Source organism: Dama dama, chromosome 13, assembly GCF_033118175.1.
Source record: "Dama dama isolate Ldn47 chromosome 13, ASM3311817v1, whole genome shotgun sequence".
In the NCBI taxonomy this organism is placed as follows: domain Eukaryota; kingdom Metazoa; phylum Chordata; class Mammalia; order Artiodactyla; family Cervidae; genus Dama; species Dama dama.
In genome coordinates this window covers 15,123,615-15,149,773 of record NC_083693.1, presented here as the reverse complement: position 1 = coordinate 15,149,773, position 26,159 = coordinate 15,123,615, and the positions used below count along the sequence as shown (strand labels likewise).

The 26,159-nt window shown below is 41.4% G+C and overlaps 1 protein-coding gene across 6 annotated transcripts in view; it reads left to right on the top strand.

The window, feature by feature from the left end:
• Nucleotides 1-19,663, top strand: part of ASB7 (ankyrin repeat and SOCS box containing 7) — a 51,200-nt gene extending 31,537 nt beyond the window's left edge. For 4 of the 6 annotated variants that reach the window (XM_061158568.1, XM_061158569.1, XM_061158567.1 and 1 more), the window contains 2 exons: nucleotides 1,985-2,590; nucleotides 16,276-19,663. In XM_061158568.1, coding sequence (XP_061014551.1) covers nucleotides 1,985-2,590; nucleotides 16,276-16,415 — 746 coding nt within the window. In that variant the 3' untranslated portion in view covers nucleotides 16,416-19,663. Of the gene's footprint in view, nucleotides 1-1,984; nucleotides 2,599-15,825; nucleotides 15,926-16,275 lie in introns of those variants that run through there. The other 2 variants (XM_061158571.1, XM_061158572.1) reach the window with 2 other exon arrangements.
• The last annotated feature ends 6,496 nt before the right edge of the window (nucleotides 19,664-26,159 follow it).

The window sequence follows — 26,159 nt, the reverse complement described above, 5'->3', positions numbered from 1 at the left end:
TTTTTACTTAGAATAAACAAATCATTGCTGTATTTGTTAATATTTGTTTTTCCTAGCTCAGTATAGCACTAAGTTATAAGTAGAACCAAAAAAAAAAAACCTGAAGTGAAAAACCAAAGATGCAAGTGCAGGTTCGTGTAACATAATTTTAATTTTACTGTAAAATAACACATGAGACTATTTGCTGGCATTTTTAAAGGCACCCATGGTAGATGAAAGGTGGGAGAAGTCAAAGTATTGAACTTGAATTTCATTAACAGATAAGAGACAATGTTTGGAAACAGTTGATTGGTTGGATATAGATTAGAAATGAGTGTCTTGGCAAGATTTACGGTTTTGTTTGAGTAGTAGAGGTTCTTTTAGATTTCATGCCTGTCCTCACTCTAGATCTAAAAGTAAGGTATCTGAAAAAAAACTTGAGGGCATCTTCTGTCAAAATGGAAACATTAGTAGCCCGTGTTCACGTCTTACCAGTAGATGGCAGCAGTGTGCTTTGTTCAAATGTTCTTGCTTTTATTTATTTTTTTAAGTCGCAACTTGAATAGATACTATATTTTTCTTTTAGTGAAGAGCAGGGCAGATATGATACCCTTTTTTCCTTTAAACACATAAAAGTCTTATTACTATTGTATAATATCAGTTTATATGAAATAATTTTAGAAATTCAACTGATAGATAGAACTTACCTCAGAAGTGTTAACATTTTATAGCTTTTGTTGTAGCTTCTTCTTAATTGAAATTTGTATTTTCCACAGTATTATTACTACTTTACATATACTTTTCTGCCTCATAGGTTTTTCTAAGAGCGCAAACTGTCATAAAATGTTATAGAACTAAAAAAAATATTTTTACTAAACAACATGTGAGTGTTTAATCACATAACTCTGGAGGCTTTTTGTTTGTTTGAAAAACACTCGTGAATTTTTCTCTTTCATGAATGAACGAAGAATTAAGGGTGACTTTTATAAGAAGAAAGCATTTTACTCTTAGGTAGTTAGGTCCAACCAGTTATCTTCACGTGGACTTGCCGGCCTCCGGGAAGTAAGTGAATAAAGGTTCTTTCGCCTCTTCTGTCCCCTGCCCAGGAAGGCCAGTGGGATGCGAGTGGTGCAGAGCTGACTCTCAGCTTCAGGAAGGACTGGGGACAGGGGACAAAAGTCTCTGGCTAGAGCAGTCACATAACTGATAAGTCATTTTAGTTTCTGTCTTCTCTTTTACTTCTTTCTTCCAGAAATCTGTTGATTTAAAAGAGAGGTTTGGAACTGTTTTAGAAAATAATATTTACACAGTGCTGAAGTTTCTCCCAATTTTTCACACAATGTGTGCTGCCTAATTCTTGTAAAACTCCAGAGTTCTTATAAAACAAAGAATTCAGAATAGACCTTTATCTTATAGAAACATGATTTATCAAGATCACTTAACATATATACCTTACATACTTTGGAATTTTTGTAGACCACAAAAACCTTTTTTTTTTTTTTTTTTTTTTACCTAATATACCCTAAAATAACACAGTCTGCCAGACCACAGCACATCCGTAATTTAGAGCAGCAGATGTTGCTACACATGCTTCTTTTTAAGACCAAGAAGCAGCACAAGAGAAAATAAAACAAAAAGTTCAAAACAGAAGAGAAACCTGAAACAGTGCAGAGATGAGGGAGTTGGGAAGCCAAGGGCAGCTGGTTAAGTTAGCACAGAGAAGGGGTGTGGCGATCTGAGCTCTGTGTTTGCCGTATTTATCTTTTAAATGCTTTGTAAGTCATATGCTCATCCTGTTGATCCAGGTTTGATGGCTTTCTACTAAAATTTATTTTCCATTAAAACTATTTCAATTAAGCGGAAGCAGGAAGGACTTGATGCTCATTATGTGTTTAATCATTCCGCATTTCATATGAGAATTGGCTAAGATGTGCTGTGCCATGGCAGAGTTTGTTGCTTTCTCTCCCAGAGTCTGCTAATGTTTTCATTTTGGTTTTAACTCTAGCTGATCCCACAGTTAAGGACTTAATCGGAGGCTTCACTGCTCTTCATTATGCAGCCATGCATGGCCGGGCCCGGATTGCACGCCTGATGTTAGAATCTGAATACAGGAGCGACATTATTAATGCAAAAAGCAATGATGGCTGGACTCCCCTTCATGTGGCTGCTCACTATGGTAGGGACTCATTTGTCCGACTCCTACTGGAGTTCAAGGCTGAGGTTGACCCGCTCAGTGATAAAGGTACAACGCCGCTTCAGCTCGCCATTATCCGAGAGCGGTCAAGCTGTGTGAAAATCCTCCTGGACCACAACGCCAACATCGACATTCAGAATGGTTTCCTGTTGCGATACGCTGTGATTAAAAGCAATCACTCTTATTGCCGAATGTTCCTCCAGAGAGGAGCAGACACAAACTTGGGTCGCTTAGAAGATGGACAGACTCCTTTACATTTGTCTGCCCTTAGGGACGATGTGCTTTGTGCACGGATGTTATATAATTATGGAGCGGACACGAACACAAGGAACTATGAAGGACAGACCCCATTGGCTGTTTCAATAAGCATTTCTGGAAGTAGTCGACCATGTTTGGATTTCTTACAAGAAGTCACAAGTATGTAATTTAATTATTGCTATTATTACATTTAAAAAAATTTTTTTTTTGCATCTTCTGAAGAGCTTAAGGTGTTTTTACAACTTAAAATGACCAGATGTTAATGATTCTTGTTAGCGCTGCTCATTCCACTCATCTGAAATGAAAAAGAAAGCTCTATATCACGGGATTTCATAAAAATAATTGTGTTACTAAAAGTAAATAGGCATAGATAGGGTGAGAGAAAAATTGGCGAAAAGGATGCAAAGAGCAGAATTTTTTTAATTAACAGAGATCAATGCTAGAACAGGGCATTTCCTACTAGTCATAAACATAGTTTTTCCAGGCTTTCATGAAATTGAGAATGAGGAATTAGAAGGAGAATTTTGGATCTTAGCATCCTTAGCAATGGAAGTGTCTTAGACTTTGTGCTTTATTCCTAAGCTGTGCTTGTGTTTTATCATTGCGTTTTTGCTTCTTTACAGTGTGAACACACATGGAATGGAATAGCAGTGTTATTTATTAGGCATCCTAGGAGTACAGATTAAGGATGCTAGAAATTAGAAATTGTTGTAAGTAAAGTTTGTTCCCAGTAGAGAATCTGGTGCCATTGCCCCTGGCCCACAAAGGACAGTGTAACTGGCCTGTTTCTGTGTAGGCACTTTTTTTTTAAGCCACGAAGTGTCTGATCCCCCGTGTTAATGGTGCGTGTGTGGTGTCTTTCTGGTGGAGGAATTGGTTTGTGTGGAGTAGCTACCCTCTCCTCTCCGACTTCCTTGTGGGAGCTTCATATTCAACATGAAGCTATTGTCTATAAATGAAGCATTTTGTCTACCATAATTTTTAATGCATTCCTCTTTCCTCAACTAATTTTTGTTTCATTCATTGTTATAGAAGAAGAAAGACATTCTAGGTCCCAGGTAGTAGAGGATTAGGAGCTTATTTGACCTGCTTGTAAATAATCCACTGTCCTCCTTGGAACTGAATTTGGGAGTAGAAAATTTATGAAGAAATGAGGTATAATTTGGATTTTATTAATAAGAAAGACAGGATGAAATTATTACCACTAAGTATATTCAGACTCAAGCAAAAAAAAAAAATCACACTCAGGGTCTAACTCGTGCTGTCCGATAGAACGTTCAGTGATGATGGAAATGGTCTCTGTGCTGTCCATTCTGGTAGCCACTAGCCCCATGTGGCTATTGAGCTCTTATTTTGTGGCAAGTGCCACACAGGAAATGTTTTTTATTGTATTTATAAATTATTTAAATATCCACAAGTGCCAAGTGGCTGTCGACTTCTTCAGCACAGATATGCCTGCCTTGGGGGAGGTATTTTGAGCTGTTTGGTAGGTGAGTCTTTGCAGAAAGCTTTTGAGACACAGTGATGTACTCAAGAGACAGGAGGTGTTGTGTGTGCTGATTCCTCCCCGCTGACTTCAGATCCAGGCCATATTTTAGGAAAAGACTGCACCAAAAGTTCAAATGCTGATTCTTTCAGCAAATATTCTAGTAGTTTTCAGTTACAGACTGATAGGGGTTGTTGGTGTTGTGAAAGATAAAATTACTCTTGGACTTGAGGCTAGAATTCTGTTGTATAGCCTACACAGTGTATCTTATACATAAATTCTGAGTGTCTTCTTGTTGCTTTAACTTTGATACTAGATTACCTGGCTGCCTTCAGGAAGGCTTGTTACACACGTAAATGCCGCAGCCTGTTAAATACTTTGATCAGTGGTTAATGTCATAGACTAGGACTCAACTGACTAGACTTAGCTCCAGCCCTAACTCTACCACATACTACCTGTGACCTTGGGTAGGTTTGCTAAGTGCTCTGTGCCTCAGTGTCCTTATCTTAAAATTAGGGTAATCATATCTGTCTTATAGGCCTGTTGTGAGGATTGAATGAGTTAATATGTATAAAGCACTTAAAACAATACTTGGCACATTATAAGTGCTATGTGTGTGTTTGTTTGTTTTTTTAAAGAAAATAAAGTATTAAATGAAGGTGGATGAACAGCAGGGGCTGACTTGCTACCTGTGGATCAAATCCCTTAGATTCTTATTCTGCCCTGCCTGTTTTCAGCTCTCTAAACTGTGGTGTGGTCTGCCTGTGAAGACAGGCGACCAGAGGGATGGGAGGAGTCGGCCCTTTGTCCCCGGCCCTTTGGAGCTGCTCAGCGCCACCATGGAGTGCTGCTGGAGAGCAAGTGTTGAGTTAAAAAGAGATGCACACGTACCTTTAAAATTAGGGAGGATAGAAAAATTGACATGCCTGCCTCGTTGTGTTTGAGTTCTCCACTGCACCTGGAGCAAAGCCGTGCACCTAGTAGGTCCGCAGAAAAGGTGGGTTGGCTGACTGCAACCATGAGGATGGTGGCTTAGCAAACTTGGCATGCTTTTCAGAAGCGAAGGAACACCTGTCCTTGGAAGGCTGCAGTTAGCCTCTGTCTTCAGATGCCGTGACATAATTCGTTAATCTTGACTTTGCCATCAGTGGTGTCTTCTGCCAAAAGCAAACGAAGTGTTTCTGCTTCACCTGTGCATTGTTTATGAGGTTTTCTTTTTCCTAGTGTGCTGGAAGGACTGACTGTAACTGATGGCTCACTGGAGCTCTGTACTGGCTCTCTTGAAAACCAGAGTGAAAGATGGTTGGGTGGTTCAGGGAGCATCAGGTTCAGTCCCTGAGCTCCTTCCTGCCTGTGCTGCTGCCTAGCCCCTGCTCCCTCAGCCCCGCGTCCTCGGCCTCTGATCTGAGAGACTCCTGAGGTGTGAGAACAGAGAAGGCACTTGGTGGTCTTTGTTCAGGGCCATGTTAGTTTTCATTGTTCCACTTTGACTAGAGAGCACATTATTTAAGTCGGAAGAGCTCAAAACAGTTGTAATCTTAGAACCTAAAAGTTGTTGTGGCTTTTTAGAAAAATTGCCATAAAACCTCTGATACACACTCCATAAAAACAGGGCAGGTCAAGTGGCTTAGTTACAAAGTAGTATGTGCAGGCGCCTTGTTGATCACAGTAGAGGGAGAAGCCACAAAAAGCTGCTGTTACTCTACAGACAGACTTCCAGAAACCTCTGCCTTCTTGAATGTCCAGAACTCAATGTGGCCTCCTCCAGAAAGCCAGTCAACTGAAGGACCAGCTTTTTTGTGCCCGGGAATAATGAATACAACCAAGAAGAGCCAAAGATCATACCTAGAGAATGAGGATCACCTTGCTGAGGGAAGGATGTTTCCTCCTTAAAGAAGCTAGTTTTGGGTCTTAGTTCTTTTACTTGGAGAAAAAAAGAAAGCAGATAAAACTAAAGACGCATGAGTGAGGTCAGTGAAGGTGTGACGGGGGCAGGAAGACGTGCTGGTGACAGGCAGCAGCAGGCGTCCTGGTGGAGACCCCTTACGGAGGCCTGTTGAGAACTCTCATTCTGAGGATTGTGCCAGTGCGTGCAGTTAATTAGGGTAATTTGTATATGTAGTTTGCAAAAACTCCATTATAGAGCTAAGAGGATCATGGAAATTCTGGCAATATAGGAAGGGGCAAAAATTCTCTAGCTGAAGAGCAGAGATTGTAGGAATGTTTGTCCAATTCAAAAGAAAAAAATTAACATTTATGCACAAGAAATGGCAAGCACAAGAAAATGTTAAAAGAATTACAAGACCAAAACTTCAAGAAAGATTATTTCATGAGGAAATGGTTTAATAATAATGAAAACCTCCCTGAGCAACTGGATTGTAAGCTGGTGCTCTTTCCCCCTTGTCAGCTCCCTGCCCTACCGTGTAAATTTCCCTAGTCAAGGAGGTATTCAGAATATGAACGTCTTTTAGGAGAGAGAGAGAAAGCCCATGAGGAAAGTATTGTCCTTTCCTCTGTTTCCTGCCTTACCCCCTACCCCGCCCCCAAATACCCACACTTTGGTGAGAGGACTGTGGTGGAGGGGTCAGAGAAACATTTATTCTCCAGGTAGGCTAGGACTCTGGTGAGGTCTCTCCCTTGGCTCACAGACCTTTGTTGTGAAGTTTCCGAGTGTCTCTCAGGTCAGTGCTCACACCCTCCTCCTGCCAGAGCCACCGGGGGTCTTCCTTGCCTCTCCCTTGAGAACCTGAGGGGTCCCTGAAAGGACAGCTCAGAACACGTGAGTTGTTCCTAAGACTGTGGCTCTCACTCCCAGGCTGGGCCACGCACAGCGCTTGGCTGCTTATCTAAAGGACCATTTAAGTGTTCCTACTAGTTTGTGGCTCCAGTAGCTTCTGCCCCAAGTGCACCGATTTCAGCTCTGATTACAGATCTGTCTCTCTCTCCAGATTCTATGGTGGAAGTTTGCCCTCTACATCCATTTACTGAATGGGTCCTAGATACACCCTTGATTCTGAGTTTGTTCAGCTTTTTCTTCATGTAAGAACTGGAGTGATGATGATTACTTCAAGTTCTCTTTTATGTTGGAGCTGAAACCAGAAGTCTGTTCATTGTTTTTATCATTTTTCAGTTACATCGTGAAAATCGTCCACAATGTGAAAATCATCCTGTCCTCGGTCCCTAGGACTGAGCAGTGTTTGCCCTCTTGGGTTCAGAGGCCCGTGTCTCCCTCACGGCACCCCGATGGTTTCTCAGCGGGGCCTGTGTCTGGTTGCTGTTGGGTCAGCTGCGTCCTGTGGCGGGGAGAGCAGACAGTGGGCTCTTGCCCCAGCGTCTGACTTACCTGATAGGCCTGGGCAGGCTGCCTAGCCTCCCACCCACCCCACGGGGCTGTGGCCTTCTCTGAAAATCAGGGGAATTAAGAGTCTGTGGGGTCCCTCCTTTTAAAAATTCTTGCCAATAACCACTCTTAAAGGGAATGATATCCTGCTGCTTGTGGTTTTATTTTATTTTGTTTTTGGATTCGTACAGAACGGTGTGGACTCTCGGGGGTCCTCAAGACATGAGATCAAAACTAATTTCATAACAGTGCTAAGATATTACTGGCCTCTTTGACTGCACTGACTTTGCACTGACGTGTGAGCGGTGATGGGTGAAACAGCAGGCACCTGAGCAAGCATGAAAGTCGTGGCCCCAGAGGCTGCTGGCAGTGGTGTTCTTCACCAGAAGGCAGTCTGAGTAGAGTGTTCCAGATCCATCTAGGAATGTCTTTGATTTAATTTTATTAAATCTTATCCATTTGAGTATGTACCTTTTTTAATATTCTGTGGGATGGAAATTGAAAGTGTTCTTACTCTGTAACAAAGTGTGATTGAATTAAGGGAAAGTACATCTGTGATTTGTTTGATCTGAACCAGCAACTTTTTTTGATGGAATACCATATTTACCTAAAATTCGAGATGGACAGCCAAGCTGGTTAGGCTTTGGTATTTCATAAACATTTTCTTGAAAATGAATAAAGTTCACTTGTCACCTTAAGGAAAACAACTGAAAGTATTTATGATGAGCAACAAATTTTGAGCTTTCAAGTGAAAGTTAGAATTTTGAAAAGCTTATATTTGCCACTGGGACATTGACAGTTTACCAATATGTAAAAACTTTTCAAAATCAGTAGAGCTGTTAACAAAAGTAATTTTTTGCTATCATGCAATGAATTGGGTCACCAGTGGAAAGATCTGCATAACTTAGGTAATCAGTGTTTTCCAGATGACTAATGCATGATGTTAAATTGTGCATGGTAAAAGATCCCTTCAAAGGGCAAAATAGACCAATCGGATTTTAATATGAAAGGGTATAAAAAAGTTCACTGATTTGGGGTCAGATTCCATATTGCATCTAACCTTTAAAAAGCACCTCTTGTTGAGTTTTGGTGTAGTATCAAAGATCCATGGTTATCTGTAAAAGCCATTAAGTATCCCTTCCTCCTCCCACTACCATTGTGAGTCTGGATTTTCTTCATTTACTTCAATCAAGACAGCATATTCTTTACAGCAGATGGTATGCAGAAGCAGATCTCTGATTCTAGCTGTCTTCTCTGAAGCCAGACCTAAGAGATATTTGCAAAGATGTAAAACAGTACCACTCTTCTCATGAAATCTTTCTTGTTTTGGAAAGCAGCTTTTTTTTCCCCCCATAAAAATTTATTTTAGCTGATAATTTATCACTCTTATTTCAAGGAATCAGTATTTTAAAATTTTCTAGATTTGGTAAATATAGTTAGATATAGCACACATAATGGAGAAGGAAATGGCAGCCCACTCCAGTGTCCTTGCCTGGTGGGCCACAGTCCACGGAGTTGTGAAGAGCCAGACACAACTTAGCAACTCGACAACAGCACATAAACGAAAATTCTTTGAGGTCCTCCAACTTTAAGAGTGCAAAGAGGTCCTAAAACTAAATATGTTAAGACCTAGCAATGTTCAATTTCTACATTCAAAATTTTAAGGACACACTGTTAACCTAGTGTTTTAGGATTTAATGATTTTCTAACATATTTCCATTTGCAGTTACAATCTGTGAATAAGATGGAAAGTTTTAAATTACTGCTTGGTCAATGCCAGCACACTTATTACTTAGGATCTGTAGAGACAGATCAGTGATCGTTCCATCAGATGCTCTGGGGGTAAAACAGATTCATTGTCCATTTAGAAGACTAGTGCCCTGGATTGTAGATACCGTCTCAGTGATTCACCATGCACAGAAGCATGTCAGAGGTGAAGGAGTCCTTGAGTAAGTTAACCACTTAACTAGTTTTTAAACACCTTATTTATCTGTTTATTTATTTTACATAGCATGATAGGCTCTTGCAGAAATTATTCTTAAGGCAGAGAATATGCCAGTTGGGTTTGTGTTTAATATTCAGAAGAGTCAATGTAATAATCTGTGTTTCTAGTAGTTGCTGTTTCAGTACTTGAAGCAACCACTCAATATGCTATAGTGGTATGTAAAGGTAGTGCTGGGTTGTATTTTGATTTGTGTGTTTTAAGGAATTAATAAAAGGGATTAATTATTTAAATTAAATTTTAAATAATTTTAATGTATTTGATAATTTAAGTACTTTATAATTTTAAAATATTTTTATTTAAATAAAAATGCTTTAATGATTACACTGATCAGAAGGAATTTGAAAAATAAAAGGTTCTTGTTTCTGAGAGAAAAAAGATGAGGTAAATGGGAATGAGTTGGATTAATTGTTTTGCAATGACAATCTGTCAAGTACTTTTAAAAGTAATTTTAAGAAAGTGAAATTTAGGCTGTGACTTTCTCAGCTAAGTCCAGTACAGCAACAGGTGTGTAAGCAGGCGATCATAGCAGCTCCTCTGCCCCAGGTGCCCTTACTCCTGTGTTCCTTTCACATGCTTCTGTTACCAATTTCTTTGACTTTTTCTTTTGTTTGTTTTTTTAGTATGACTTAGCAAAATAGTGATACTTAGTATAGCTCTTTGGAGAAATAATTTGTGTAACACATTTTAACAAAGATTATTTTTGATTATTGATTTTTATTCTAGTTGGGGATTTTGCTACACTTCTGCATTGTAGTCTTCCTAGGTTATTTAGTATCAATTATTAAAATTACTTTTAGAAATAAATAGTACACTGCATTTATAATAGGCTAACCTTATTTACTTAGCACTTTTCATCTTGGGTCAACATCTGGAATGGTCTCCCAGTACCTCCATTTTATCTTAGTTTCCCTTTTAAGATCCTACCATGAGCACGCTTTATTCTCTTGCTCTTGTCCCTGAACGCCCTTCACTGGCTTAGTATGAAATGTGTTAAATCTTATTTTATAGGACAAAGGTAGTGCTGCTACTGCTGCTAGCTCACCTCAAAATAAGAATCATGGTATTGAAAAGTAAAAGGCTACTTTGATTTCACTCTTGGATGGAATCCAGAGTTACACAGCGTCAGCTTGGATGACTTGGAGAAGGCAATGGCACCCCACTCCAGTACTCCTGCCTGGAAAATCGCATGGACGGAGGAGCCTGGTAGGCTGCAGACCATGGAATTGCTAAGAGTCGGACATGACTGAGTGACTTCAGTTTCACTTTTCACTTTCTTGCATTGGAGAAGGAAATGGCAACCCCCTCCAGTGTTCTTGCCTGGAGAATCCCAGGGACGGGGAGCCTGGTGGGCTGCCGTCTGTGGGGTTGCACAGAGTCGGACACGACTGAAGTGACTTAGCAGCAGCAGCAGTAGCTTGGATGATACAGTGCACAGTTCTAAGTCAGATTACACTACATTTTAAGGTCTTTGATATGGAAAGTATGACCTTATTCTGTGCCATTTCTATCATATTTGTATTACTTTCTGTTTCTTGTGTAGCTTTCTAAGAATTTCTGTTATTTGTTACAAAGCAGTATGTGCTTTTCTTTGGCTTAAGGCAAATGCAGAGGTGGTTCTCCTTCTCAGAAAAGTAGAGGGCTCCTTCTTGGAAGGAGCTCTGTTTTCCTGCTGCTAAGATGGTAAGAAAATGAGTTGACAGTTTAATAGTAAAGGAGCATGATGCCCAGTTCTAGGCAAACTGATGGAAATTATATTCTGGAAATCACTACATGACTTGGATTAGGCAGAGATGGGGGAACCTTGTAGAAAAAGCTGTGCAGTGATAAAGTGAAGGAGAACCAAAAGGAGATATTTAATGCTTTAGGGTGTTTAATTTTTGAAATTATGCTGCCACCCTGGTTTTGTAATTTGTTCTAGACCAGGCTCTTCAAAAGCTGATTTCCTATTTTATACCAGCCCAATTATTACTAATGATGGGCTTCTTTACCAAGTGGAAAAACTAATAACCCTTTGAAGTGTTAGGTAATCCCATTGTAATTCATTAGTATGAATAATAGTTTGTAGTGTCTCTGCATCCCCCATAGCATTTATAGTTCCTTAAATTATACTTCGTGTGTGTGTGTGTATGTGTGTGTGTGTGTGTGTGTGAGAGAGAGAGAGAGAGAGAGATGTCTCCCTCGGGTGTCCCCTATTGTGATCCCTTGAACACGGCAGTTGCTGTTTAACAGCACAGGCGTGAGACACCTAGTAAACAGCATGTACGTGTATTGATTTTTGTTGTTGTCCCCTTTATTCTCTTTCTCTGCCTTCTTTTCCTCTGTCTCCTCCTTTCCTTTGTCCCTTTAATCTTTGGGACAGTGCATTTTTAAGTACATGGTAGGTGCTCAGTAAGGACTTTTGAGTGATGTGTTGACAAGAAAGTAAGTACAGGTGTACCTTGGAGATGTTGCAGGTTCTTTTCCAGACCACTGCAGTACAGGGAGTCAGGCAAATTGTTTGGTTTCCCAGTTCATAGAAAAGTTACATTTACACTATATTGTAGTATACCAAATGTGCAATAGCATTTTGTCTAAAACACAAAAGTAATAATAACGTGCATACCTTAACTTAAAAAGTATTACTAGAAGATGCCAATCATTATCTGAGCCTTTAGCCAGTGGCTTCAAAAAAAAAGATCACTGATCACAGATAACATAATAATAAAATAATAAGAGATAATAGTACAATAATAGTGAAAATATTTGAAATACTGTAAAGATTACCAAAATGTGATGCAAAAACATGAAGTGAGCAAATGCTGTTGGGAAAATGGCATTGATAGACTTGCTCAACTTGTTGCCACAAGCCTTCAATTTGTAAAAATGCAGTTATCTACAAAGTGCAATAAAATAAGGTATGCCTGTACTTCTTTATTCAGTCATAATCCTCTATTCCTAAAATGATTTTCCTGGAAAAAAATGGCTCCTTAAATAGTCTTGGAAATAGCAATCATTACAATGAGTAGTCTTTATTACTTTTTATCATGTAGCCTGCTTTTCACCCAGTGCCACTACCTGCCAAGGTGAGGACATAGCTGTGTATTTGTGGACACCCCTCACTTCATCACTGCACAGCTTCTTCTACAAGGTTCCCCCATCTCTGCCTAATCCAAGTCATGTAGTGATTTCCAGAATATAATTTCCATCAGTTTGCCTAGAACTGGGCATCATGCTCCTTTACTATTAAACTGTCAACTCATTTTCTTACCATCTTAGCAGCAGGAAAACAGAGCTCCTTCCAAGAAGGAGCCCTCTACTTTTCTGAGAAGGAGAACCAAAACATTATATCCTTCCAGTATTTAAAATTACTGTTTTAACATTTATATACCAAATACTCTATAACTCTTACTATATAACTGGTCCTGTTGTAAGCACTTTACCAAAACTAATTCTTATGCTTGTAAGACCTATTGTATAGGTCATCCTCAGTTCTTAGATGTGGAAACCAAAGTAGAAGGCTAAGTAGCTCACCCAAGAGCTACTGGGTATAACAGTTGGTGGTTTAACTGTGGCTTTTACTATTCGAGGTATTTCTGCAGACAGGAGTTACATATGGTCAAGAAATCTTCAAACATTGAGACTGCTGCAACACACTGCTTAAGAAGAAGAGAATTCAGTAGCAAATTGAGTAAAGCTTTCTGATATTCAGGCATAGGAAGCTCATTTTCACCTGGAAAGGCTCATGCACCAGTAGCTCCTGCGGATGGTGGCTTTCTGAAGCTGTGTCCCTTGAATTCAACTTGCTGGCTCATCTTGGCCCTCTTTCGATTTATCACAGCCAATGAGGAGAGCCAGTGGCACTTGTAATATTCTGCCTGGGAAATTTTCTTACCTAGATTGTTAGGGCATTTCCAGTTTTCCCCTTACCCCAGGTGACAGTGTTGCCAAACTATATCTTCCCTTTCCTCTAGCTTCTAGTAACATTTTAAAAACTTTTAGCCCTGACTGTCAGCCTCATCAAAGCTCTTCCCCCTTCCCGGTCCCAATGACAAAGCTACCTATTAGATTTCTTTTTTTTTTTTTTTTTTTTAATGGTAACACCCTACTTCCACATTCCAGAATCTCAGTTATCTAATGCTGCAAAATTGAGTGGCTTAAAATGATAACAGTTGATTATTTTATTTCTCTGCACCAAGCATTGTCATCTTGCTGCGGTCACTCCACTTGACTGGGGTCTTTCCACCTTCAAAATGTCTCACTCTGATGCCTGGCTAGTTGTGTAGGCAGTTGGCTAGGAGCTCAGCCTGGACTTTTGGGTGGTGACCTCAGTTCCTTTTTGTAGACTTAATGGCCTGGTGATAGTTGTGTGCCAGGAGTGAATGTCTCAAGAGTCAGTTGGGAGCTCTGATTTATGAGTTTCACCATAGTCAGTTTCTAGGAGAGGGAACCCAGATACTGTCTCTTAACACTGGGGTATCCAGTCATGTTATTTAAAGAAGAGCGTGAGGTCTTTGGAGATACTGTGCTCATTTTTGGAGACCGTAATCTTCCACAAAACAAGACCTTTTGTCTTCATCTTTTCTACCTTAGCTAAGCAAATTCCAGTAATATAATAATTTTTCCACATTGTTAGATGATGTTTTCATTTAAGTATACATGTATATTTATATATGTCAATTTTATCTCATCTGTTTTTCCTTGAATACATTGTGGTTGCTCTTTTCATTAATATTGTACTTCAAAAGAACCTGCCATCTTTTAGGAAAATCAAATTCTTTTTAAAAAAAGATTCAAATATGATTCATACTCTGGTTTGCATTTGTAGATCAAATAGTTTAAGCATTTATTGAAAAATGACTGATAATTTATTTTCTTCCTAAAGGTAGCCCATGAATGGTGATGAAAAATATTTCAAAACAGATAATAAGAAATGATTTGCTGTTGACATGGGTGTGTTTTGCAATGAGTTAGTTGACTGTTTTATACTCTTAGGACAAGCTTATTAAGTATTCATTTGTTCAGCTAGTATTTATTGAGTATTGATTGTGTCAGGTGTTGGCAGCCAGAAATCGTCTTACCCTCATGGAACGTATAAGGAAGAAGATGGGCATTAATGGGTAATCACCGAGTAAATGTGAAATCATAGCCATGTTCAGTACTCCAGAGAAACGGAACTCAGGAAGTATCTGAGAGGGAACCTGACCTCGTCTGCTCTAATGAAGTGGCCTTTTTAGTGGAGATCTGGATGGTGAGGAGGATATAGCCTCACCAAGAGCGCACAGCAGCCTCACACAATCCTCAGGCGGACATCCATGGAGATCCATGCCACTGGCTTATAGCCGTTCTTTAGGAGAGCAGTAGCTTCAGCTGTGATTCTGTTAGGAGACCACGTATTTAGGGCCTCTCGGAAAGCGCATGATCACACAGGCCTTACAGTGCAGAGGTCTGAGTTTTAAGGACCCTTTTTCATTTATAATTTTTAATAATGGTGATCCCTATAAACAGGTACAATTCAAGTAAGTACGAAGTATAGCAGTAGTCCTCCATGTATGGCCCAGGGACTCCTGGAATTAACCAGACCCTTTCAGGATATTGAGATCAAAATGATTTTCCTTGTAATACTGAGACATTATTTGTCTTTTCCACATTCCTTCTTTTATGAGAGTAAGTGAACTTCCTCAGAGACTGGGTGATGTGGTTTCATCCCAGCAGATTGGATATGAGAGCATACATGAGACTTCAGCTATTATCCATTCATCCAGACCTTTAAAAACCTGCAAAAATGGGAAAAAATGCCATTCTTTTTGTTTATTTTTGAAAATATTGTTACTTTCATAAGTTATTTATGTTAAAATGTAATAGGCTTATCTTTATTATTTGTAAATGAATTAATATGTATTTCTGAACTTTCTGTTTTAACTTCTTGCATGGTAATTAAAGCGTAAAGAGGTTTTGAGACCAAAAAGTTTGAGAACTGCTGAAGTATGGCATTGTTCTTGACTTTAAGCATGTTACTTAATGTTGGAGATGCAAGCAGTCTGTAAAATGGGGTTGATGATCAAAGTACTTCCCTCGTAAAAGGATAAAAACAAGTTAGTGTATGTCAGGAGCCTATAAGACTACTACACATTCAACATATGTTAATTTGTATCATTATTGCCATTTAATACGAAAGTAGAAATTTATGTGAATCCAAACACTTCTGAGGCTCGGTAGCAAAGAATTTTGCTCTTGTTTGTGGTCATCTCTATTGTTTTGGTGAAACACAGTATTCAAAGGTGAAAGAAATTGCAATGTGTAATTTTTTTTTTTTTTTTTTGAGTTCATTTATAGCATAGGTTTTTATTGGCAGATGGTCAGGATGGCATGTTTGAAGACACGAAAATTCAGGATAGCTTGCTAGGCCTTTTCCACCTCCCTGCCCGCCCTCCCAGTCCACTCCCTTCTCCCCACAGCAGGGTTCTGCTGTGTCTAGAATCATGGGGAACAGAGGGGCACACCTCATTTGGGAGAACTCCCCGGGGTTGGGGTCCATGCCCTGGACAGGGAGCTGATAGGAGGAACTTAGCTCCCTCACTTTTCAGGTGGAGTCACTGAGGCCCAGAAGAGGGATTTGCTCACACAGGTTCAACCCGCATATTAGAGGCCTACCTGGGACAAGAGCTGACATTCCGATTTGTAATGGTAAGAAAACCAGGCTGAGAATCAGAAGAACTGGTTTTAGTCTCAGTCTCAAACACTTCAGTTGGTTGTCTGATGTTGAGCAGTTGACTAAAATCACTGATCCTTAGTGTCCCTATTTGTCAAATGGAAGTGAAACTACCCACCATCCAGCGCTGTGAAAAGGATCAGTGAGATGCCATGTAATGGTACCCAGGATGCATCCTCCTAGCTCATCTCTCTGCTCCTTTGCATGTAAAGTCCGTAGAGAGACACTTCCCAATAAAATAAAATACTCCTTTCAGAACCTTAAAGCCCTCCTTAAATGTTGTGTTTTGCAGCTTTGTAACATTTTCTTTTTTCTGTCTTTTTAGGACAGCCCAGAAACTTGCAGGACCTGTGCCGAATTAAAATTCGACAGTGTATAGGCCTTCAAAACCTAAAACTACTTGATGAACTACCAATTGCCAAGGTCATGAAAGACTACTTAAAACACAAATTTGATGATATCTGATACACAGAGAACTGTGAGCAAGATTAGGAGTTATATTCCAGATACTTAAAAGGCTTTTTGCCTTGCACAAAGTATATCCTATGCAATTTCTGATTTGCTGTGAAGTCAGAAAGCAGGTATACACTTACAGGTTTTTTTGTTTGTTTGGTTGGTTTTCATTGTAGGGGAGAGGTTTTTTTATACACACACACACACACACACACACACACACACACACACACACACCACATGCTTGAAGGTCTTAATTTGGTTTCTTGGTCCAAGTTTAAGAGGTCCAAGCTTTCTATACAATATTGCATTTAAAACAATTGTTTTTCCAAAATGACACAAGCAGGTTTGGAGTGGAGAATTGACCCTTTCCAAATTTATGGTTTCATTGGCGTGCACAATATTATAAACCAGCAGAGCACTTGTTACAGTTTGGAGGCACAATTTCAGCCAGGGCATCCAGGGTCCTACTGGAAAATGCCCTAAGAAATTTTTTAAGTAATGCCGTCACCTCATTCATTTTAATGAGTACAAATTGGCTGTTTCAAACTGTTCTTTTCCTAATTAATGTAGCTTTGGATGACTTACACCCAATCCCTCTGCCTTTGTTGGTGTGCTCGTTCTAACTCACTTTTAACAGCTGTAGTACACTACCCAGAGACGTTGAGTCTCAACTTCTGTCTCTAGTTGAATTGTGCTTTTAAAACAATTAGTGGGAAAGAAAAAAACTTTATAAAGCCCGTGTATTCTGTTTTTAAAATAGTGCCTCCAGTGCAAACTCTTTCTGGTGTATTTTATCCATTATTTCACTTGATGTTCCTCATTCCACAGCTGGCTTTGACATGCCTGTGAGAACAGAAACTGCCACTTTAATTTTAATTGCAGAACATAGTGTCAGTTGCAATTTCCGTTTTAAGCTTTGTCTTTTACTTCAGTTTAAGCAGAAAATTTCATGTCCTGGTGGTAGAGTATTCCCTAAAAATAGCCAAAATACTGTTAAATCATTTGGCTTTAATGGATAAATAATTTGGGATGGTTTCATGGTGTTTATTTCGTCCCAGTTGAAATAAAATGTCTAAAGGGTAAAATTTCTAATGGGTGCACATTTGTAAGTCTGGTTAATTTCTAATATGCTAATTAAGCATTTCCTATCTGTTTTAAAGTTATACACAGTGACGCTCTTCAGAACAGTTATTTTCTGGGTTGATCGGCATATGTTTGCAGTGTAAACATAAATATGATAAAGTGTGAATAACAGTGGTTTCAGAGGTATTAGGAATCTATGGAGATGCCCTTGGAAATGAGCCCTGTGCTTGATGTGTCATCGTATTAGTTCCAGAAGAAGCTTTAAAACTATCCCAGTATTGTTCTTAGTGCTTTGGGAAATTTCAGAATATTTACACACTAGTAATAAATTTATTATCAGAAGTTTACAAAAGAAAGGGCTTCTCTTGTCTCAATTTCTAGTTTTAAGTCATTAAGTATAAAGTTATTTCACCTGAAAAGTATAACTAAGTAGAATTAGGAGTCTCCTCTGGTTTTATCCTTTATCAGAGCCAACAGTGATATTTCCTCAAGCACAAAATTTATTCTCTTGGATGCGAAGTAGCTCTGGCATCAGATACCTGCTCTGCTGGGCCTGGGCTGGGAGCAGGTTTCTGAACAGTGGGCAGCTTCGGGAAGAGGGTGATGAGAGGGATCACGGATAGGGTACGTAGCCTCTTCGGCAGGGAACCACTCAGTGTGTGGCCAGTTTTGCAACCATCCAAAAACTGTACCTGGGGTGTGATAGATAGAAATGGGTATTCTGACTTTTTTCCCATAAAAATATCTCCAAAAAGTTATCTTCTGAGAGAGAGTCCTTGTGAAGCTAGGAGCTGAGCTGTGTTCTCCTTCTGGAAACCAATAACCAGGTCAGAACTAAGGCACACTTCGCATCAGGGACCTGGCTTGGCTGGAAATGAGTGGTGTTGCTTCTCCCTGAACCCAGGCCAGGGAGACAAGGACGTGGGAAGGCAGGCAGAACCCTGCCTTTGAGCAGTGATGTTACTGTTATGTTTGCACAGGGCTCATCTCCTCATGTGTCTATTAATTTATTCAGTTAGTTTAAAATGATTTTCTTTCCCCGGCCATTCAGAGATCTCCAAAACTAAGTTCACCGCTGACTTAGAGTCAGGAAATTCCAAGTAAAAAGATCAGATTAAGGTAAATTCTTTGCTCTGTATTGCTGCTTAGACTTAAGAGGAAAAAAAAAATTATGAGAGCTCTTCCTGGAATCCAAATTTCTATTTAATGAAGAAGTGTGTAATTCCATTATTTGTTTGAGGTTTGATTTTTCTGGAAGCTTGAAAAGAATGTTTTATTTTTGTTGTTACTAGAATCCCAATCACATATCATCTTTAACAGTAACTAAAATGTCTCAAAGTTGGTAACTGGTGGAATACAGGGATGAATGTGCAGGTCTGCTCTCCAGTTTGATTGGCAGAGAAGCACTCTATAGTAACATAATGAGGACAGATGTTTTCAGAAAATCAACTGGTTTTTCCAGAATCTTGACTGAAATGTTCAGAATAGTATCAAATTTGTCACTGATCCTTCTGTGTTTCTTTTGAAATTTATTATTTAAGCCTGTTACTAAACCTTTATAAAAATATATTTGGCAAGTACACCAAAGACACCAGCTCATAAAAGATTATGATCATTAATGAACTGCAAACCTCATCTTTTGCAAACGGAAGATTTTTTTTGTGTGTGTAAATATTTGTGTTTATAAATGTACAGCAGAGTAAGGGTGTTTTTTAGATTATTTAATTTCCATATTTCTAAACTATTTACTACAGAATAATCCACGCTTGTTAGTTTGGAGGACTTGACAATTTTGTTTTTTTAATTCATTATCAGTCCTGCTTGGAGCAGCATTTCCGCTAGAGAATTCAGTGTTCTGGCAGTAGCAAGAGTACACATCTGGAGCATGAGGGAGTCTAGCTTGGTTTGTCAGATACACACCCTACAAGATGAGAATGTGTAGTTTAATTACCACAGCGGACCATACAAAAACTGAGGTTCTAACTTTGCTGCAGAATTGCACATCAGCCCAGAGTGTCACTGGGATGAGGCCGTTGGCCCACAAATTTAGCTCTCATGTAACTCCTAGTGTGTTATATCATAATGTATTTTGTTCTTCCTTTGTAATGTAAGTTTTGCTTTGGGTCAGTTTGAATTAAAAAAAAAAAAATCACTTAAATCTGGTTTAAAACATAGTGGAACTGTGTTTTATTTCTAGTCTTCCTTAACTTTTTAATACTTCCAGCTATTTGGTCAAAAGAAAGAAAGTGAACTCAGCATTTTAGATAATTAAGAATTGGGTAAGAATGTAATACAGGAAGTAGCACTGTTTTAGATCATTTAAGAATCCCCCCTGCCCCCGCCCCCCCCACTTTTTAACGCATTCTTCAAATAACCCTCCAACAAAAGACTATCTATCCCCTTCTTCTGCATGTTGATCCGCCACTGAGCCTTTTGGGGCCAGATTCACCTCTGCCTCATTCTAACTGAGGACAGAGTTTGGACCACAGCATCTCTAAGCACAGAACAGTATATTCAGTTAAATAATGAATTTGAGGTAGTTTATTAGCTTGCAAGAGATATAACAAACAGCTTTGATTTCATACTTCCTCTGTGTCCCATAAGCACAGCTTGATTTAGGAGAGGCCTCAGACTAATGAGTGATGGTGTGCTAAGAAGGGAAGGCAGACGACTTAGCACCTCGTGCAGAAACACAGTGTTTTGCAGCCATAACCTTGTTACAGACTTGTCCAGGATTTGGCACAAATGGAAGCCAAGAATGGGACATTTGAAACTATTCCTAATGATCAGCAGGGGAGTTCAGATGTGAAAAATAGCTGTGTTGCTTGGAAATCTTGAGGTCATTCCTTTTCCAATATGATGTAAGTAGTGTATTGTTTTTTCAGCTGAAAGACAATTTACAAAATATGGCTTACTAGCTATTGATAAAACAGATTATCTAGTTGATTAAAAAAAAAAAAAATCTCCACATCCCATGTAGTTGGGTTTCAAAGATAAAAGAAAGTGGACTTATATCATTTTGTATTTATGTAACAATGTGGCTTTGTGTTCTCATAACACATCTTACAAATTTTGATGTCAGAATTTATATTAGCTTCAATACCAGTAAAGATTTTAAATATCCACTGCCAGATACTGTTATTTAGGTTGATGTAGACTCCTAAGATACAAAGACAGTTTGGCTTTATTTTATCATTATTTTGTCGTTACCAATAAGGTTTATAATCAGATCTCTTGATTCTTAGATAAAAAACAAAAAGGTCAACCAGCATATGGCTCTGCTGATAAACAGTGATCAAAGTCTTATATTCCTCTAAGATCATGGTACATTTTGTAGATATTTATCTTCCAGAAAAACTGATTTTTGAGTGACAGTTAACAATGCTCAATCCCATTTGAAAAGACCGAAGTCCTATGAGAGATCATTGTGTGAATAAAACCCAAAAGTGGCAGTGTTGTTGCAGTGCGTGAACGCCTCTTGTGGAGTGTTTTCTACCAAGTGTTGCTGTTTCCATTTCTTACTCACCTGTGCCCAGAGTGTCTCCTGCTGGGTTTCAATTCTGCACCCGCAGGCCAAGTGCTTTATCGATTCTGAAGACCCATAAACCATTAGAAGTAAAGGATCAGATTAAAGCAAAATATTTCTACTCTGTTGCAGATACGGCCTGAAAAAAAAATCATGTAATCATGTGTAGTTATTATATATATTTTATATTAAATCTTGGTTTGTTCCAGCATCTTAAAAATCACACTCGGAACCTTTTTTTAATGTTTCCTTGTAATTAGGAAATTGTTTTAAATGCATAGAAGTGTAATTTGTGTTACATTAGGTAGTCATTAAGTGACTCACTTTCTGTGAAATAGTATTTTATGAATCAGAAGTGAGATGGCTGTGTTTGGACAAGGGGATCAGTTGAAGCTGAGAAGCTCAGTTATGTGATGAGTAGACTGACGCTTTGTGACCGGCACAGGGAATCCAGCTGCAGATACTTCCTATTTTATCTGGCAAACAGACTCAGATTTTTCTTGCTTCTCAGTCTTGAACTAATGTTGCTTTTCTTCCTCTGATAGTTTTGGGTCAGGTCACCACTTAATTTTCTTTTTCTTTACTGAAAAAAAAAAAAGAACACTTGTAGGGGTGGACTTACTGTACATGACCATTTTGTATTTCTGTAGAGGTTTTCTAAATTTTCCCTCTCTTGCTTCTGTCCCCTTAACCCTTTAGTGAAGTACACACATGTGCACAAGGCATGGCCTCACCCACTTGCTTTTTTTTTTTAAGATTTTTAGTTCCCTCCTTACATGGATGGAAATGCAGCTTAATATCATTAGGAAATATAGTGTAATATCATTTAAGAAGACGAATAAGACTGGGCTATATCCGTTTTCCATCTTGGGTAGCACCAGAGAGAACAAATTGCATTTCTTCCTAGTTTATTACCGGTGTTCTTTTTTATATTTAAAAAAAAATTTTTTTACTACCGATGTTCTGAAGAAGTCATTTTCTTTAAATCCATTGCACAGTGACCTCCTTAAGGACAGATCCTGGGTCTCACACAGTATTTGCTGAAAGAGCCATAGGTACATGTGGCAGTTGGTTGTCAGCCAACTTTATTTCCTCAAGCCTCCAAGGAGCCCAGGGCCGTGTGGACGGCAGCATCAGCATTTCTCAGCTCCAGATCTCAGGCACCTCCTGCCAGGACTGTGTTTTGCTGTTCCTTCCTCTCCTGTGCCCCCACCCTTCAGCCCTCCCCTCCCCTCGGTGACATGGTCCCTGAGCAGCGGACCCCCGTGATCATGACATGCGGGCACCAGGGTAGCAGACTCCCAAACAAGCCCCCGGACTCTGGTCGTGGGGCATCCTGCCCGCCAGGAGTCCCCTTCCCGGGGCCCCCACAGTGCACTGAGCCTCTGAAGGCTCCCCCGCCTCCCCTTGCAAGTCCAGCGCACTGAGGTGTCTTTACGGGTCACAGCTGCGCCCCCATGCGTCTCCGGGCGGCTTGGTGGGGACTGAGGTGCAGCGCCTGGCCCGCCGCCCCCGGTGTGCCCTCGCCCTTCCCCGTGCGGCGTGGATGCCCTCCCTGTCTGGGGAGCGGAGGAGCCCTGCTGGCTATGGCATCTCACCGCTGCTCCTTTCTGCTGTGCCCGCCTGGTCCCCTCGCGTAGTGGGCGCTCGGTCAGTATTCTTCACGTGAGTTAATCCAGTCCAAACCCTTTCTTTTACAGGCAAAGGAGCCCTTCTCTTACGAGTGGAGGACTGAGGTGGCTGGGAGCTGTGGCCCTGCCCCAGTGACAGCCGGTGAAGGCTCGGCCCCAGCTCCCCAGCCCCGGGGTCCTCGCAATCCTGGCCTGCCGGCAGCTCAGCCCTCACTCAGGTCGGGTGTGTTTTCTGTGGAACAGAACTCGGTCACTTGTTAACAGTGATGGAATGAGATATGTTTTGGCGAAAGTTGGCTGGGCTCAGGACTTTATCCCTTCTGGATTTAAAGCCCATGCATCCACAAGACTAATTTCCTACAAAACACTTGCTGAGAGTTCCATCTTGGTCTTCACTGTGCTTTTTGAATAATCTTGACTGTAAGAAATTAGGTTTGGGGGCCACCCTTAGGAACAGCATTGCCAGCCTCTGGTTTTGTTTGATTCTGTGTTTACAGGGCAAGTTGAGTAACTGCACGTATGAGGCTGCACAGAGATGCCAGTGGTGTTTATACTCAGCTTTTTTGTTTTTTTCAGTTTTCATTACAGGCAGCTAAGAGATTGATCCACCACCATCTTTTCATCATATATTATGATCCCTCACATTCACAGTGTATTTTTCCGTTGAGAGTTATAGGAGTAGAGAGAGGAACTTGGGTGTTTTGACTTAAAATTAAGGTTGAACTGACATAAATATCCTTGTGTTACATAGCACTTGTGTACACTTCAAAATAGGTGTTTCTTACCTAGAGGCCTCAGTTGAAATTCCTGTAAGAAGCTGATTGATAAGTTTATCTGTCAGATAATGATCTCCAGCAAATAGAAAATTCATTTAGATATGGTGAGCTAAGTGGAGCTGCCGACTTGGAGGCTATCATTTGTTAGTTTACCCTGATTTATCGGTCCTTGAGGCTGAGGTAACTGATTCAATATACTGTCCATAGAACATTTTGAGGTCTCACAGTTAAAATTACAGTGGATACATCAGTATCAAGGTAGTCATTTCTCTTTCAGCTTCCTGCTGAACCCAGTGACAGTCGCCACACATCCCCACCCCAGCAGGTATTTCTCGAGCATGAGGTGTAGGGGTTAGGGCCTCCTAGTTCATCCTAGTTCATTAGCTCCTAGTAATGTCAGTGATGGAGAGATTCGAGTCCCTTGCCTCTGGCCTCTCTGTGTGGGGAGAGCAGGCCCCTTGGGAGCAGTGGACCAGGGCCATGGCCACAGTCTGATGACAGACAAGGTGCCCCAGGAGCCTGGCTCTGAGTCAGGCAGAGCTGGTAGCCATCGCAGCCTTGCCTTGGGCCCTTTAAAAACGTGGTACACTACCTTGGCCGAGCCTGCCCAGCTTTGCTGTGTCCCAACCCAGCGTGGCCTTGGAAGCAGCAACTCTGCTGGAGCCTGTTCAGAACGCTTGTCTTTTGTCCTGATTCCTAAGTCCGTCCTTAGGTATATCTGCTCCATAATATGTAAATGACAGGTGTGTGATGTCATCTAGCCCAGAGGGATGTGTGTGTGTGTGTGTGTGGCTTAGAAAGAATGCCTGAGATGGCAGTATGAGGTTCTGATGAAAGAAAATGTGTTAGAAAGGAGAGTATGGCTCTCTCCTCCCTAGGGAGGGGAATAGGCCTGTGGCCCCTCTGCAGAGAGGTCAGCTGTAGTTGTGTAGTTGTGAACAGGGCTTCTGTGTTGAAGGCCACCTGTGGACCTACAGTAACTTGGACTGGTCATGTCTGGAGGGGATGGGAAGCTGAGGGGCTGATGGAGGGGGCTGGTACCAGCTGTGAGTACCTGGGCGCTGGTAGTCCTGTGGTTGGTGGGAGCACAGGAGGGGTCCCACCCTGCTGGGCACTCAGCCTGTCCCAGGCTGGTGTCCCTTGGGGCGGCTTCTCCAAGACATTCCTGTCCGGGCCGTGAGGATGCCCTTCCCCCCCCCCCCCACCCCCCGTCCTCGTTGAAGGGGTCGCCCTGCAGTTCTTTCCAGGGGAGAAAGTGGTCTGCGTGTCCATCTGCCACACCAGAAGCATCTGGAAGGCAGGGATCTGGCCTTGCCTTAGGCTCTGTGGCCCAGCAGGACCAACACCTGTGAGGAGGCAGGCAGTGGTTCCCAGATGTCTGGGGAGTGAGGAGACAGGTAAATAGCCCCTTCACAGCCCTGGGGCCAGGCAAGAAAGCCGGAAATGGGCTCTGCACTTGCTCCCGCGCAGTGCTCGCCTCCCCTCTGCTCCGTGGGTGTCCTGCTCGTTTGCACAGTCAGGGCTGACCTGGAGTCCTCCCACCCCGCTCTCCCCCCAGCTCTGCCGGGTCAGGTTTTCATGTCTCTTCCCAACAGGAGCTCCCGCTGCCTCTCTCATCACAGGTCCCAGCTGCTGTTTTTCCTCTGTGCCTCTGCTCCTCGAATTCTTCATGCAGAACTAGGAAACCCTCTTCAGGGTGTGCAGACGTTGTACGTGTGCATACACGACTTTTCCAGGGAGGAGAGTCTGGGCCGTCACGTCGTCAGAGGGATATGTAGCTCCCTAGGGTCAGAAACAGCACATTGGCTGACCCCTGGAGCAGTTCTGAGCATCTGTCTCCCCGCCAGCCCAGTGCCAAGGGCGGCTCGCCCACCACCTTGGGGGTCCTGCCCGAGGGCCACACTGAGGTCAGCGACGAGCATAGTGCAAACCTCCTGCCTCCCGGGCGCAGAGTCCCCCTCGGGCCCTGATGGGGCTAGGGCTTGGGGGCTGCTCCCTGGGCACCCTCCTCCCCCACCGTGTCATTTCCTGGCTTAACTGTTTCCATATCGGTCCTGGACCAGGCTCTGTCTTCAGTGAGAAGGGGGTGCAGAGAGACCTGTGAAGCTGGAGGGGACCTGGGGGTCCCATGCCACAGACCCAGGAGAGGCTGCCAGCCTTGCCTGCGGCCTGGCAGCAGGGAATGTGGGCTGGTCCAGCCTCCGCGTCACCACGCGCTCAGTCCTCTGCAGGGTCCCATGTTGTCTCAGGACTGGGATGGGAACAGGAGCAACCTGGAGGGTCCTGGATGGTGAGGCTTGATGTTACTCATCTGCCTGAGGCCACCCAGAGGGTCCCTGTTGCCAGAATGGGCCCTGCAGGGGACCACAGCAAGCAGGATCAGGGGATGCCATCTCAGTTCCCACTCTTGAGCCAGGCTGGCTCCCCGAAGTATGTAACCCCTTGTTCTTGACACTTCCATGCATTAAGATAAAAGGGCAAGTACACAGACTCCAGTATGGAATGTCTAAACCATATATTATTCTGTAGAAACACTTACTCATAAAGCCTGTAATTAACTGCCTAGTTTCATGGAAATGCTTGATGTTTAGGAAGTTATTAGGAGGTTCAAAAAAAAAAAAAAATCTGACCTGACCTGACCTGAGATTAACTGATACCATTACTACCTTTTTCATTTAAAATGTTTATAAATTAAAATGTTCTTCAATCACTTTCTGTTTCAATGGATTTAATGGAC